Here is a 15,000-nt window from a genome sequence, read left to right on the forward strand (position 1 = left end):
CACACACACACACACACACACACACACACACACACACACACACACACACACACACACACACACACACACACACACACACACACGTGTCCTATTCTCCTTCCCTACACACAAACAAGCGGTTGTTTTCAAGTGTTTCAATTCCCTTGAATATAACCAGAAAAGGTTTTCTCCCGAGACAGGGACGTCCCGCCAAAGCTCTGCCTCAGGAAAGAATGGTAGAGAGTTCCAAAGCCGCATTTGGTCGTATTCAATCCTCTCTGATCGGTGATAAGTCCATTTTCCATTTGGATATCGAGAATATTCAATTTACTGCAAAGGATTTAATACTTTTAGAAGCTGGGGGGATGAATTTTTAATCCTCCTCTATAAATATTCTTGTCTTTTTTTCACAATTCACACAGCTGCTTCCTGTTCGCTGTTTTTGTTGTTGGCTCTTCTTGTGCTCCAGTTTCACTTTTATTTCGTTGCTCAAAAAAAAAAAATAATAATTTAGTTTTTCTTTTTACTTGGTATTTTTATCTTTTCTTTCATTTTCTTTCAGTTTTTATACCTGCATTGTCAGTCATCTTTACTATCATTTGTATACGAACACCCATTGCAGAAAACTCAACTAATACATCCACCATTTTCTCCCCCTTCCTCCTTTCCCATTCTCTACCCTCCTTTCACGTTTCCTTTCCCTCTCTCTCTCTCTCCCCCCTTTCTTCTTACCTCAATCCCTCTTCCTTCCCTCCCTCCCTCGCTTCATCGTCATCCAACAGACTAGTGAAGGGTCAGTACGTGTCAGCAGAAGGAGACGTCATCAGCCATGTGAACATTAGCTCCGTGCACGTGGCGGATGGCGGGGCGTACACGTGCACGGCCGCGAATAGTGCCGGTGAGGCTTCGCACGTGGCACGCCTCAATGTGTACGGTCCGCCCCAGGTCCGCCCCATGGGTCAGCAGACGGCCGTGGCGGGGAGGACCTTCATCATAGCGTGTCCGGCGTCGGGACACCCCATCCACAGCATCACCTGGATCAAAGGTGAGGTTGGGAATAAGATATGGAGAGAAGCTGCACGAAGCCAATTGCATGGCAGTTCTTCTAAAAGAACACATCAATGGTGAACTTAGTAGTAAGACAACAGAAGAAAATGTGTTATAAGCCAAATATACATAAAAAGTAAGACTTGAGAGTAGATATGAATATAGATAAGCTATAAAAAGCCAGTTGTATACAGTCGGCTCCCTACTTCATAAAGCAGTTTTCGTACCTATATTTCCAACTAAAGTGACGTCCTTTTTTTTTTTTGTCAGCTCTCATTGGTATCTTAGGTCGCGTTCTCTCTCTCTCTCTCTCTCTCTCTCTCTCTCTCTCTCTCTCTCTCTCTCTCTCTCTCTCTCTCTCTCTCAAACTGCACATTCAGGACAGTATAATACACACACACACACACACACACACACACACACACACACACACACACACACACACACACACACACACACACACACACACACACACACAGACACACCGCGTAGTGTAGTGGTTAGCACGCTCGACTCACAATCGAGAGGCCCAGGTTCGAGTCCCGGTAAGCGGCGAGGCAAATGGGCAAGCCTCTTAATGTGTGGCCCCTGTTCACCTAGCAGTAAATAGGTACGGGATGTAACTCGAGGGGTTGTGGCCTCGCTTTCCCGGTGTGTGGAGTGTGTTGTGGTCTCAGTCCTACCCGAAGATCGGTCTATGAGCTCTGAGCTCGCTCCGTAATGGGGAAGACTGGCTGGGTGACCAGCAGGCGCCCGAGGCGAGGTGAATTACACACACACACACACACACACACACACACACACACACACACACACACACACACACACACACACACACACACACACACGCCCGGTAGCTCAGTGGACACGCCCGGTAGCTCAGTGGTTAGAGCGCTGGCTTCACAAGCCAGAGGACCGGGGTTCGATTCCCCGGCCGGATGGAGATATTTGGGTGTGTCTCCTTTCACGTGTATCCCCTGTTCACCTAGCAGTGAGTAGGTACGGGATGTAAATCGAGGAGTTGTGACCTTGTTGTGCCGGTGTGTGGTGTGTGCCTGGTCTCAGGCTTATCCGAAGATCGAAAATAATGAGCTCTGAGCTCGTTCCGTAGGGTAACGTCTGGCTGTCTCGTCAGAGACTGCAGCAGGTCAAACAGTGAAACACACCGCGTAGTGTAGTGGTTAGCACGCTCGACTCACAATCTAGAGGGCCGGGTTTGAGTCCCGGTAAGCGGCGAGGCAAATAGGCAAGCCTCTTAATGTGTGACCCCTGTTCACCTAGCAGTAAATATGTACGGGATGTAACTAGAGGGGTTGTGGCCTCGCTTTCCCGGTGTGTGTTGTGTGTTGTGTGTTGATGTGTTCTCAGTCCTACCCGAAGATCGGTCTATGAGCTCTGAGCTCGCTCCGTAATGGGGAAGACTGGCTGGGTGACCAGCAGGCGACCGAGGCGAGGTGAATTACACACACACACACACACACACACACACACACACACACACACACACACACACACACACACACACACACACTGTAGTGAAAAACATACATGGGGTCACAACCGAGAGGACCAAGTTCGAGTTTCAATTGCTGAGAGGCAAATGAGTGAGCCTCTTAATGTTGTACCCCTTGTTCACTAGGCAGCAAGTAGCATGGTAATACGGCAGTACGGATGTAACCCGAGTAGTTGTATCATCGCTAACCTGATGTGTGGCATGTGAGTGGTCTCAGTCCTACCCGAAGACCGGTCATTACGAGCTCAGAGGTCTATCCGTAGGGGGAACAGCTGACTGGTAATCAATGGACGACCGTAGGTGATTGACACACACAGACGTAGTTTGGAGCTTGTAACATGGAAGAATGGTGGTGAGAGGACGGTATTCCCTTGGGCTTATGAATTAGTTACTGGAGAGTTAGGTAAAGATGAAAGATGCAAGAGTTCTATTACAAAATTAACAAAGTAAATCGTAATATCGTAATTTAGAGAGAGAGAGAGAGAGAGAGAGAGAGAGAGAGAGAGAGAGAGAGAGAGAGAGAGAGAGAGAGAAAGAGGTGGTGTGGCTTAATTGACACATATCATAACTTCTGGGGTATGGTATTTACCTGTATACTTATCCCTTGAGTTGAAATGTCGCTCTAGCTAAATATAAGAGCAGGAAAGGTGCCTCATCAAGTTGGAAAACGTAGGAGTACATACATACATACATAAGCACTACATACATATATTTTCATGTATATACACACACAGCTGAAGTAATGCACACACACACACACACACACACACACACACACACACACACACACACACACACACACACACACACACACACACACACACGTACGTCAAGTGGCGGTTCAAGGGTTAAACATTAATTATACAGCTTCTGATCGCTGCCCTCCCCCCAACACACACACACACACACACGTGGCTCAGTGATAAAGGAGCTCAGTTTATGTTGGCTGCCATGGCTGGCATAGGCTTGAACTTCACTAGGGCCTGGTCTCCTCTGGGATTTTGCCACTGATAAGCGGATCAGTTACCGTCTCCTCCAACCACAGTGATGGGATGTGTGGTGTGTGAGTTCACAGTCTTATCTGAAGATTGGTAATGATGAACTTTAAGCTCGTACCAAAAGGGTAACATAACGGGTGGTACGCTTGTGATCAGACCTTATTTTTAGCTGAAGTGACATGACAACATTTTAACAGATAAATATAATCGGTTAGAAGTCGTGATATGTAAATTAAGTCACACCTCTTTTCCTAGGCCTACTCCATTTCCACCTCCACATAGTCACTGCCCTTGTTTTTACATTTTTCATACCACTTCCCTATCACTCTCTCTCTCTCTCTCTCTCTCTCTCTCTCTCTCTCTCTCTCTCTCTCTCTCTCTCTCTCTCTCTCTCTCTCTCTCTCTCTCTCTCTCTCTCTCTCTCTCTCTCTCTCTCTCTCTCTCTCTCTCTCTCTCTCTCTCTCTCTCTCTCTCTCTCTCTCTCTCTCTCTCTCTCTCTCTCTCTCTCTCTCTCTCTCTCTCTCTCTCTCTCTCTCTCTCTCTCTCTCTCTCTCTCTCTCTCTCTCTCTCTCTCTCTCTCTCTCTCTCTCTCTCTCTCTCTCTCTCTCTCTCTCTCTCTCTCTCTCTCTCTCTCTCTCTCTCTCTCTCTCTCTCTCTCTCTCTCTCTCTCTCTCTCTCTCTCTCTCTCTCTCTCTCTCTCTCTCTCTCTCTCTCTCTCTCTCTCTCTCTCTCTCTCTCTCTCTCTCTCTCTCTCTCTCTCTCTCTCTCTCTCTCTCTCTCTCTCTCTCTCTCTCTCTCCTCTCTCTCTCTCTCTCTCTCTCTCTCTCTCTCTCTCTCTCTCTCTCTCTCTCTCTCTCTCTCTCTCTCTCTCTCTCTCTCTCTCTCTCTCTCTCTCTCTCTCTCTCTCTCTCTCTCTCTCTCTCTCTCTCTCTCTCTCTCTCTCTCTCTCTCTCTCTCTCTCTCTCTCTCTCTCTCTCTCTCTCTCTCTCTCTCTCTCTCTCTCTCTCTCTCTCTCTCTCTCTCTCTCTCTCTCTCTCTCTCTCTCTCTCTCTCTCTCTCTCTCTCTCTCTCTCTCTCTCTCTCGGGCTGGGAACAAGCAGACAGGCAGGTAGGCAGGCAGGCAGGCAAACTTGGGTGGAGATGATAGGAAGGTAGTATGAAAGATGTAAAAACAAGGATAGAGTGACTATATGTAGGTGAAAATGGTGTGTGATTGTGAAAAGAGATGTGACTTAATCTACAAGTCACGTCTTCTAGCCGATTATATCTATCTGTTAAAATCTCTTAAGTTGACATGTCGCTTTAGCTAGAAATAGAGCTAGGAAGGCTACTTTACTTTATCAAGTGGGAAGTCTGAAGGCAAGATTAGTAATGGTATAAGTAAACAAGAAGCCACTTATGTTTCGATTCCTGCTTAATGAAGTTAGAGACTAGGAATGGGATAAGAAAGAACACAATGTAAGCTGCAAGAATCATCCAGGTGTACTTATGGGTTTTACTATAGCATGAGGTCTATCTCAATATGTTGTCTATCCAGGTGCAGCGCAGAGGCCTGCTTTGCCCCTCCCCTCAGTTGATCTGTCGCTGGATCCACATAATGTCGCTGTTAGTTTTTATATCAAACACACACACACACACACACACACACACACACACACACACACACACACACACACACACACACACACACACACACACACACACACACACACACACACACACACACACACACACACACACACACACACACACACACACACACACACACACACACACACACACACACACACACACACACACGGTCTAAGAGCTCTGAGCTCGCTCCGTAATGGGGAAGACTGGCTGGGTGACCAGCAGGCGACCGAGGTGAATTACACACACACACACACACACACACACACACACACACACACACACACACACACACACACACACACACACACACACACACATGAGTCTACCCAGGATTTGTTTCACTTAACTTATTCATGCTGGTACTTATTGCTTCTAATCCTCTTCTTCCATCTGTTTATATTTGCTTCCCTATCTCTATTCTATATCTGTTTGCCTACCTGTCTGTCTGTCTATCCATATATCTATCTATCTGTCTATCCATCCATCTATCTTCCTGTCTCTTCCTATCTCCATTTTCCAACACCATCCAACCCACCATCATAAATCATCCTAAGAACCATGAATCGCCATCTTCCACAACATTGCCTCTTACTGCTTGTATTCACCCACTCCTTTTTCCGTGCATCACACATCACATTGAGATCTCAACAACACTAACACTCTTCCACAGACGGGTCCCCGCTGCCCAGGAATTATCGGCAGCGAGTATTGGCGAACGGGACGCTGGTGGTGCAAGAGGTGACTCGCGGGGCTGATGACGGCCGCTACTCCTGTACTGCCTCCTCCAGATCAGGTCGTTCCGATACTCAGAGTCTGCAGCTGCGTGTCTTGGGTGAGTAAGCATGTGTCTCGGAACATACCAAATAAGTGTTCAGTGAAGTAGATGCTAAATGAAGGAAGGTCTGTGTTGTTAGCTAATTGTTCCAAGTGCATTGCGTTTTTACAGGATTAAGACAGACTTGTCATTTCCTGTCTTTTGAAGTTCGTTTGTCATATGTACTTATCCTTAAGGTTACGAGGGCATATGTGTGTGTGTGTGTGTGTGTGTGTGTGTGTGTGTGTGTGTGTGTGTGTGTGTTTCACTGTTTGATCACTGTTTAATCTGCTGCAGTCTCTGACGAGACAGCCAGACGTTACCCTACGGAACGAGCTCAGAGCTCATTATTTCCGATCTTCGGATAGGCCTGAGACCAGGCACACACCACACACCGGGACAACAAGCTCACAACTCCTCGATTTGCATCCCGTACCTACTCACTGCTAGGTGAACAGGGGCTACACGTGAAAGGAGACACACCCAAATATCTCCACCCGGCCGGGGAATCGAACCCCGGTCCTCTGGCTTGTGAAGCCAGCGCTCCAACCACTGAGCTACCGGCGTGTGTGTGTGTGTGTGTGTGTGTGTGTGTGTGTGTGTGTGTGTGTAATAATAGCAATAATTAGGGGTGCAGTGCTGCTGAAGCTTGCCGGAGCGCCCCTCCAACATCACTGAAAACTCCGCCAATAAAATACCCTGAATTTTTAACCTACTGTTTTTTTTCTTTTTTTTTTAATACCTTACAATACCAAGAAAAGTTTATCGCCCAAATGTAGCCTACAAGGTTTATTAGTAACTTCTATTGCACAATTTTTCATTTGGTCTACTTTCATTTACAAAATTGTTTCATTATTTGAATTTGGCATATTTGACGGAACGAAAAGAGAATGAGTATGGAGAGAGAGAGAGAGAGAGAGAGAGAGAGAGAGAGAGAGAGAGAGAGAGAGAGAGAGACGGTGGGGGGTTGGGGTTGGGGGGGAAAGGAAGATGGCAGGCAGGGCTTCGGCAGACAATTAGAGGCAACTCTAGCCAGTGTCAATTGCCAGGAAACTAGAATGATAGATGTCACTTTTGTTTGAAATACTGGCAGGAAAACTCCATCAAGTAGATACAGACGCGACATACATTTATACATATACGTGCATACGAACAGTACATGGGTATATATGTGACGAAAAGCTTTAGGGTTATATAGTGTTTCATATATTGCCTGGTTTGCAGCATTTACGTATACGTAGTTAGGTATCGTGGTTTATGTATGAAAGTATTGTTGTAGAATATTGGTAGCCAATAGTTCGCCGATTACATTATAGTAGCATTATTATATTAACATTACTGTATTGGTGTTGATTGTGGCAAATTAATCGTAATAAAAGTGGCAAAAGCGTCCCATGCAAAATCGTTGTAGTAGTCAGTGGTCAGCAGTAGTCATTCTACTGTCAGTGGTGCGTGATAATTCACCTTCAGCCATTGGCCAAGCTGTGCACTAGTTAGTAGGCCCTTCATTAATTTAAGATCGTCAACATTATAAAGTTACTTACATACATACATTAGTGTACATTATAATGAGTTAGTCTTAAATTACACTGCTTAAATGTTTAACTTCATAATTTCTACTTCATTAAACCTTTCACTGTACTATGATGCTCTCGCTTTGTTTACTCTCAATGGAAGTTCAAGTCAGGGGTCAAACTTGTTACAATTGGTTCGCGTGACGAAAATTCACACAACGAACGGTTTATTAGGAACGTAACGTGTTTGTTAAGGGGTGTTGCCTATATACCATATTATGTACGGTGATGAATAATATTACTCTGAAATTAAATAATGTTACCTGATAGTGTTCAAATTACCCCAAAACAAAGTGATTACCCTGCACCTGGCAGCACAGTCCGCGTCAATTTAGCGGTCTTACTCTCTCCTGAGGTCAATTTGATCCAATTCGGGTTGACCTACATAGGGTTTCAGAGGGTGTGACAGCTTGGGCAGCACTGGATAGGTAGGGTAGATTGTGTGTTGGGGGTATTTTGGGGAGGGGAAGTAATGAAGGCAATGGTTGGATGTACAGTGTACTGCACATTTTACATGCAATATAATTACATATGAAACACTAGCAAGTTGTTGTGTCAGTGCTCCTGCCCCCGAGGTTGGCCTGTCCAATACTGTTAATCACCATTTCTTTACCTCACATTACCACTGGCGTCCGATTACCTGAGATAGCTTTGCTGCTACTATTACCCTGTGCTGTGGCTCTGACTGCTTCACCCTCGTTACTCACTGACTACAACAACAACCCAGCTGCCTGGCGCAACTTCTTTGTACGAAGCTGGTGAAACGGATAAATCTCTCAGGAGGAATTATATCTGTGATTTTTACATATCAGGCAGACTAAAGCAATCTGCTGTAAGAGAACAATTATATGTAAAGGTGGGTTCACACGTGCCAATTTGCGACTGAAATTTTACGTCGGTAGGGTTTCGACTCATTCCTTCTAGTCAGAAAGTGTCAGACGTAGCGACTGGAAATTATGAATTAGTTCGGGGCCTTGGCGGGAAGTGAACGTAAACAAAAAGCTCCCCGCCAAGATGTCTTCCTCCAGTGATGATGCTGAAGCTGTGGTTGCTCTTCTTTGGTGTACTGGAAGAGTCAACAGAAAAGAAAATGCCTGCGGATACGTCCCTTAACATCTCTATACCTGAAGACCTTTATATACATACACACATCTCATTCAGACTCTTAGTTCCATGTGCCCTTGGTGGAATGGAATAACCTCGTGGGCCATCATTAATGCACTCTACTGTGTTGAAATATTACAACTGTTGCCTTACTACTTGTCATGATTAGGCAAATTAATAATGTCTGAAACATTTTTGTCCACAAAAAAATCATGAAATAACATAAAGCATTATGAGTTTGATGCAAGACATCTGTCACTGATTCAGGGAAGAGACTGCATTCTCAAACAGGCCATGCTTTTTTTTCTGGATGGGATCATATTGTATTTACATTGGACAGTGGACACTAGCTAGCACAGGAATGACAGTCTTTGGGTCTACAGTGCCTCCCAGCCTGGCGCCACTCACCTTCCCAAAGGGTACACGAGCTGGAATGCAGATCCGAGCCACGTGTCTGGTCCAGGAGGGTGACCAGCCAGTGCGCTATGCCTGGACAAAAGATGCTCGACCACTAGACGCTCGCTTGGGTGTTCGAACTTCACAACTGGACGCATTCACCTCCATCCTGGTGATAGAACGCGCAGCAGCAGAGCACTCTGGGAATTATACCTGCACTGCTTCCAACGCCGCTGCCGCCTCCGCCACCACGGCTCGCCTTACTGTTAATGGTAAGACTGGCCTGGCCCAGACATTGTTCTATAACACTTCTATCCGCATTTTAAAAAAGTTGTACTTGAAAACTTGCTAGTTTTAGGGATAAATATCCTGGTTAATTGTTTCTTGTAATCTTTCAAAATAGATTTCGTAAAAGAGCAATACATTTTGAAATACTGGCCTGGGTTGTATCACTGCCAAGAAATGCCATGAACATCAGTAGTTATGTGTTAGAGTTTAATTAATGTTATATGGCTGTCTCTGCAGTGCCTCCTACCTGGGTGGTGGAGCCTAGCAGCACCAGTGTGGCCCTGGGAGGTAGTCTGGCACTTCACTGCCTGGCACGGGGATTTCCAGACCCAGTCGTCACATGGCGCAGACAGGCAGGCAAGTCGAACATTCATGTTTTTTTTCTTTGTTCAATAAATTATGACATTGCCTTGTATTGAATATCTACATTATTTATTTCTTATCTATTTTTACCCTTTGCTGCTGTGGCTGTCCTTTGTTAACACTTACGCCCATATTCAGAAACGCCTTCCCCTCTCACTACGACAATTCTCCAAGGCTTCAGAGAAAACTAGCCGGGTTTTCAAGACAGTTTCTCTCTTTGATAAACTGAAAATCTTGGAAATCTATCACCAGAACTATATAAATACTCTTCAACTGGAGCCTTTGGAAAGCAGTGACGGTGAGAGAGCAGAGCGTTTCAGAATACAGGCCTTTGAGTACCATAAGAAAAATACCTGAATAAACAAAAAAAAAGTTATTTTTTGTCTTTTTAGTCTATTTGATAGTGTGTGTGTGTGTGTGTGTGTGTGTGTGTGTGTGTGTGTGTGTGTGTGTGTGTGTGTGTGTGTGTGTGTGTGTGTGTGTGTGTGTGTGTATGTTTTACCTAGTTGTAGTTTTACAGGGCTTTATGCTCGTGTGGCCCCGTCTCTATATCTACACTTATCCATTCTTACTTTAAAAGTATGCACACTCGTTGCAGACACTACTTCTTCATTTAAACTGTTCCACGTCTCAATACATCTTTGCGGGAAACTATATTTTTTAACATCTCTCAGACATCTTCCTTTTCTCAGCTTTTTACTATGCGATCTTGTGCTTTGAATGTCATATTCTTCTCTCAGGATCAGTTTCTCATTATCCACTTGGTCCATTCCGTTGATCAATTTATAAACTTGTATCAGATCTCCTCTCTCCCTTCTTTGTTCCAGGGTTGGTAGATCCATAGCCTTTAGTCTCTCCTCATATGTCATCCCTTCAAATTCAGGAACCATTCTTATAGCCATTTTTTGTAGTCTCTCCAACTTTCTTATGTGTTTCTTTTTATGAGGGATCCACACTACTCCTGCATAATCTGGGTCTTATTATAGTACTTATCAATTTCTTCATCATTTCTTTGTCAATGTAGTGAAATGATACTCCAATATTCCTTAGCAAATTATATGTTTCTCTAAGAATTCTATCAATATGGCTTACCGGTTGATTGTTTTCTTCCATCGTCACTCCTAAGTCCTTTTCCTTTTTTTTTACTTTCTCCAGTTCTACTCCATCTCCCACGGGTCGTCTTTCACTCTTTTCCATTTCCAAGGCATGGCTTTTATTCACATTGAATTCCACTTCCCACTTTTTACTCCATTTCCAGATCTTATTTAGGTCTTCTTGCAGTATTTCACAATCCTCCTTTTCCTTTATAACTCTGCACAGTTTCGTATCATCTGCAAACAGATTTATGTACCTGTTCACTCCTGGCATATCGTTAATATAAATGAGGAAAAGTATTGTGCCAATACTGACGCCTGTGGCACTCCGCTTTCTACTGCTCTCCACTTGGACTTCATATCTTTAACTACCGTCCTTATTTCTCTCCCCCTCAAATAATTTTCTATCCATCTCAATGTGCTTCCTTTTAAGCCACCCTTCTCTTCTAACTTCCATAGTAATCTTGCATGTGGCACTTTGTCAAACGCCTTTTTTAAATCCAAATAAATACAATCAACCCATCCCTCTCTCTCTCTTGTACTCTTTCAACTATTCTAGAATAGAAACTCAATAAATTAGTTACACACGACCGTCTTTTTCTAAAACCAAATTGGCTATTTGATATTAATTTGTTGTCGTGTGTGTGTGTGTGTAATTCACTTTTTGATCTGCGGAACGAGCTCAAAGCTCATTGTTTCCGATCTTCGGATAGGCCTGAGACCAGGCACACACCACACACCGGGACAACAAGGTCACAACTCCTCGATTTACATCCCGTACCTACTCACTGCTAGGTGAACAGGGGCTACACGTGAAAGGAGACACACCCAAATATCTCCACCCGGCCGGGGAATCGAACCCCGGTCATCTGGCTTGTGAAGCCAGCGCTCTAACCACTGAGCTACCGGGCCGTGTGTGTGTGTGTGTGTGTGTGTGTGTGTGTGTGTGTGTGTGTGTGTGTGTGTGTGTGTGTGTTTACCCAGTTGTACTTACCTAGTTGTATATTACAGGGTTATATCAGGACTCATAGTGACCTGTCTCCGTATCTACTTTTATCCAACTTTTCCTTAAATTTGTGCACACTCAGTACGTTCGGGATGTCCACCGTCCTATGTGGAAAATAAAAATTTTTAGTGTTCCTTGAACAATGACTTTTCATGATCTTGTAGTGCCGTCTTGTTTGTTTATCTCCATCCTCCATAAGTGATGCCAGGTCTTGCCTATATATCTTTTTCATACAGTTTACTAACGTACACATCGTTATTAGATCTCCTCTTTCCCGTCTATCCTTCAAAGTTGGTAGTTCCATTTCCTTCAGTCTTTTTCATAGGAAAGATCTTTTATTTCTGACACCATCTTTGTAGCTGCCCTTGAAATTTTTTCTAGTTTCCTGACGTCCTGTTTGAATGGTGACCACACCACTGCTTCATTTTCTAGTGTAGGTCTTATCATAGTTGTTATGATCTTTTTCATCATACTCTTATATATGTAATTGAACGCCACCCTGATATTTGTTAGTGTCCTGTATTTTGATAAAAAATAACCCATTTATGTGTCTTTCTGGAATCAGAGTGTCTTGTTTAATCACTCCTAGGTCTTTCTTTCTCTTCTCTCCTTTTCATCATAATCTGTTCTCCCATTTTGTATTCTCACATAGGTCATCTATTTTTTTTACCCATTTCCATTACATGGCATTTCCTGCTATTAATTAGATTATAGTTTCCTCTTTGGCTCCATTTTCAGATCTTATCAATATCTTTCTGCAATTCCACAAAATCCTTATCACTGAAAAGTTTTGCATCGTCTGTATACAAGTTTATGTAGCTACTCAAACCCTCTTGTATATCATTAATATATACTTGAAACATAATTGGTGCCTGCACTCTGCTCCAGTTCAAAATAACTTAGGAGACAGGATCACTTGCCTAGTTCTCTTTTCTCCTACAATACATCACCAGGTCTGCTGGCCTTCGTAGTCAGCGGTATATTGGACCTGTTGTTTATATGTCTGCTTTGAACGGTGGCGCCGGTTTGTGTTTCACTGTTTGATCTGCTGCAGTCTCTGACGAGACAGCCAGACGTTACCCTACGGAACGAGCTCAGAGCTCATTATTTCCGATCTTCGGATAGGCCTGAGACCAGGCACACACCACACACCGGGACAACAAGGTCACAACTCCTGGATTTACATCCCGTACCTACTCACTGCTAGGTGAACAGGGGCTACACGTGAAAGGAGACACACCCAAATATCTCCACCCGGCCGGGGAATCGAACCCCGGTCCTCTGGCTTGTGAAGCCAGCGCTCTAACCACTGAGCTACCGGGCGTGTGTGTGTGTGTGTGTGTGTGTGTGTGTGTGTGTGTGTGTGTGTGTTGAAGTCTGTAAACAAGAGAATTAGTATTTTTCTATGTTGTCAAAATATTTCACCAGTTTCTTTTTTTTATTTTTTTGTCATGCTCTTCTTGTACCAGGTTTTTCCAATACAGTGAATTCCCTTCCCTTTTAAAGAGGCATCATAGCTTCATAATAGTAAATATATATTGTTCTATCTTGCAGCATCAGGAGAGTTTGTTGGTGTGGTGGAGGGCACGGGATCAGGAGAGAGCAGTATTGTGCAGTGGAAAAATGGAACCTTGTGGATTGGGAGATCTGCACGGGGTCACGAGGGGCGGTACCTGTGTGAGGCAGGCAATGGTGTTCCACCAGGACTCTCTAAGCTGATTGACATCACAGTAAATGGTGTGCCCCCACTGTATTTATTAATGATAATCTTTTTATGTAAAATAAAAATAAAAATAATTTCTTCAGCTCGCATAATACTAAAGCAAGGCAGTGATCCACAGAACCGCCATGGTTTCGAGCAACTGAACAACGGCAGGAGGTGCGAGTGGGTGGCACTGCAACGCTCACCTGTCACGCTCATGGAGATGCTCCCCTCACCCTCACCTGGAGCAAGGATGCTGTGTCCCTTTCTCCACTCCCTAGGTAGTGTTTTTATATTTTGTTTTTATATACCATGAGAAAACAAGTTAACTAGGGATCCTGCTATAAAAACAGAAGCAAAAGTGCAGAGGTAAGCAAGAGCGCCTCTCCGCTCCGAGCAGATTTACAAATCGCGAGCAGAAGAGCACGAGCGCCAAAAGTTAGAAATACGAGCGGAGAAGCGGGAAGTGGACACTTCAAAAGTAAAGTCCGCTCTTCCGCTCAGGCTTTTTTTTTTTTTTCTCATTCTCCGCTTGCACTCTTTGTTCCTCATTCTCCGCTTGTGCTCCCTCTGTTAACTTGTGCTCTAAAGTCTCCACTTTCCAATCCGCTCTCCGCTCTCCCTTCGCACTTTCCACTCTCAACTAGAAAGTGTTAGGTAATAATGGTAAAAAGTTTTCGAAAAGGAGGAGGAGGAGGAGGAGGAGACTTAACGTCCAATGTATTAATTTACTAACTTTGTTTATCCAACATTAAGGGGAAAACTCATTCAAATTCTCTCTCTCTCTCTCTCTCTCTCTCTCTCTCTCTCTCTCTCTCTCTCTCTCTCTCTCTCTCTCTCTCTCTCTCTCTCTCTCTCTCTCTCTCTCTCTCTCTCTCTCTCTCTCTCTCTCTCTCTCTCTCTGTGTGTGTGTGTGTGTGTGTGTGTGTGTGTGTGTGTGTGAACCAAGAGAGAGAGAGAGAGAGAGAGAGAGAGAGAGAGAGAGAGAGAGAGAGAGCAGCAGCAGCAGCAGCAGATGCAGCTGCAGCTGCAGCCACTGCTACTGCTACTGCCACTGCTGCTGCTGCTGCTACTACTACTACTACTACTGTTGATAGTAATAGCTTTACTACTACTACTACTACTACTACTACTACTACTACTACTACTACTACTACTACTACTAATGCCTTTGCTGCCACTCACTGCTGCTTACTACCACTACCACTGCTACTGCTACTGCTACTGCCACTGCTACTACTGCTACTGCTACCTGCACTACTGCTACTGCTGCTACTGCTGCTGCCACTGCTGCTACCACCACCAGCAACAATCTTATGCACTGCCACCACCACTACTGCACTACTACTGCTCACTACTACTGCTACTACCACTGCTACTGCTGCTACTACTGCTACTGCTACTGCTGTCGTAACCAGCTTTTGATGGCTAGTTACACATGCGAGCTGTTTACGTTACACTCCTTACCTGTTAACTCAGGTATGGTT

At 44.5% G+C, this 15,000-nt stretch overlaps 1 protein-coding gene across 1 annotated transcript in view; it reads left to right on the forward strand.

The window, feature by feature from the left end:
- LOC123498191 (Down syndrome cell adhesion molecule-like protein Dscam2) overlaps positions 1-15,000 on the forward strand; it is a 68,838-nt gene that overhangs the window by 723 nt on the left and 53,115 nt on the right. Inside the window, exons 2-7 of the mRNA XM_045245356.1 lie at positions 762-1,024; positions 5,843-6,004; positions 9,048-9,332; positions 9,586-9,705; positions 13,366-13,548; positions 13,653-13,794. Coding sequence (XP_045101291.1) covers positions 762-1,024; positions 5,843-6,004; positions 9,048-9,332; positions 9,586-9,705; positions 13,366-13,548; positions 13,653-13,794 — 1,155 coding nt within the window. The remainder of the gene's footprint in view (positions 1-761; positions 1,025-5,842; positions 6,005-9,047; positions 9,333-9,585; positions 9,706-13,365; positions 13,549-13,652; positions 13,795-15,000) is intronic.

This window comes from Portunus trituberculatus, chromosome 47 (assembly GCF_017591435.1).
Source record: "Portunus trituberculatus isolate SZX2019 chromosome 47, ASM1759143v1, whole genome shotgun sequence".
In the NCBI taxonomy this organism is placed as follows: Eukaryota; Metazoa; Arthropoda; class Malacostraca; order Decapoda; family Portunidae; genus Portunus; species Portunus trituberculatus.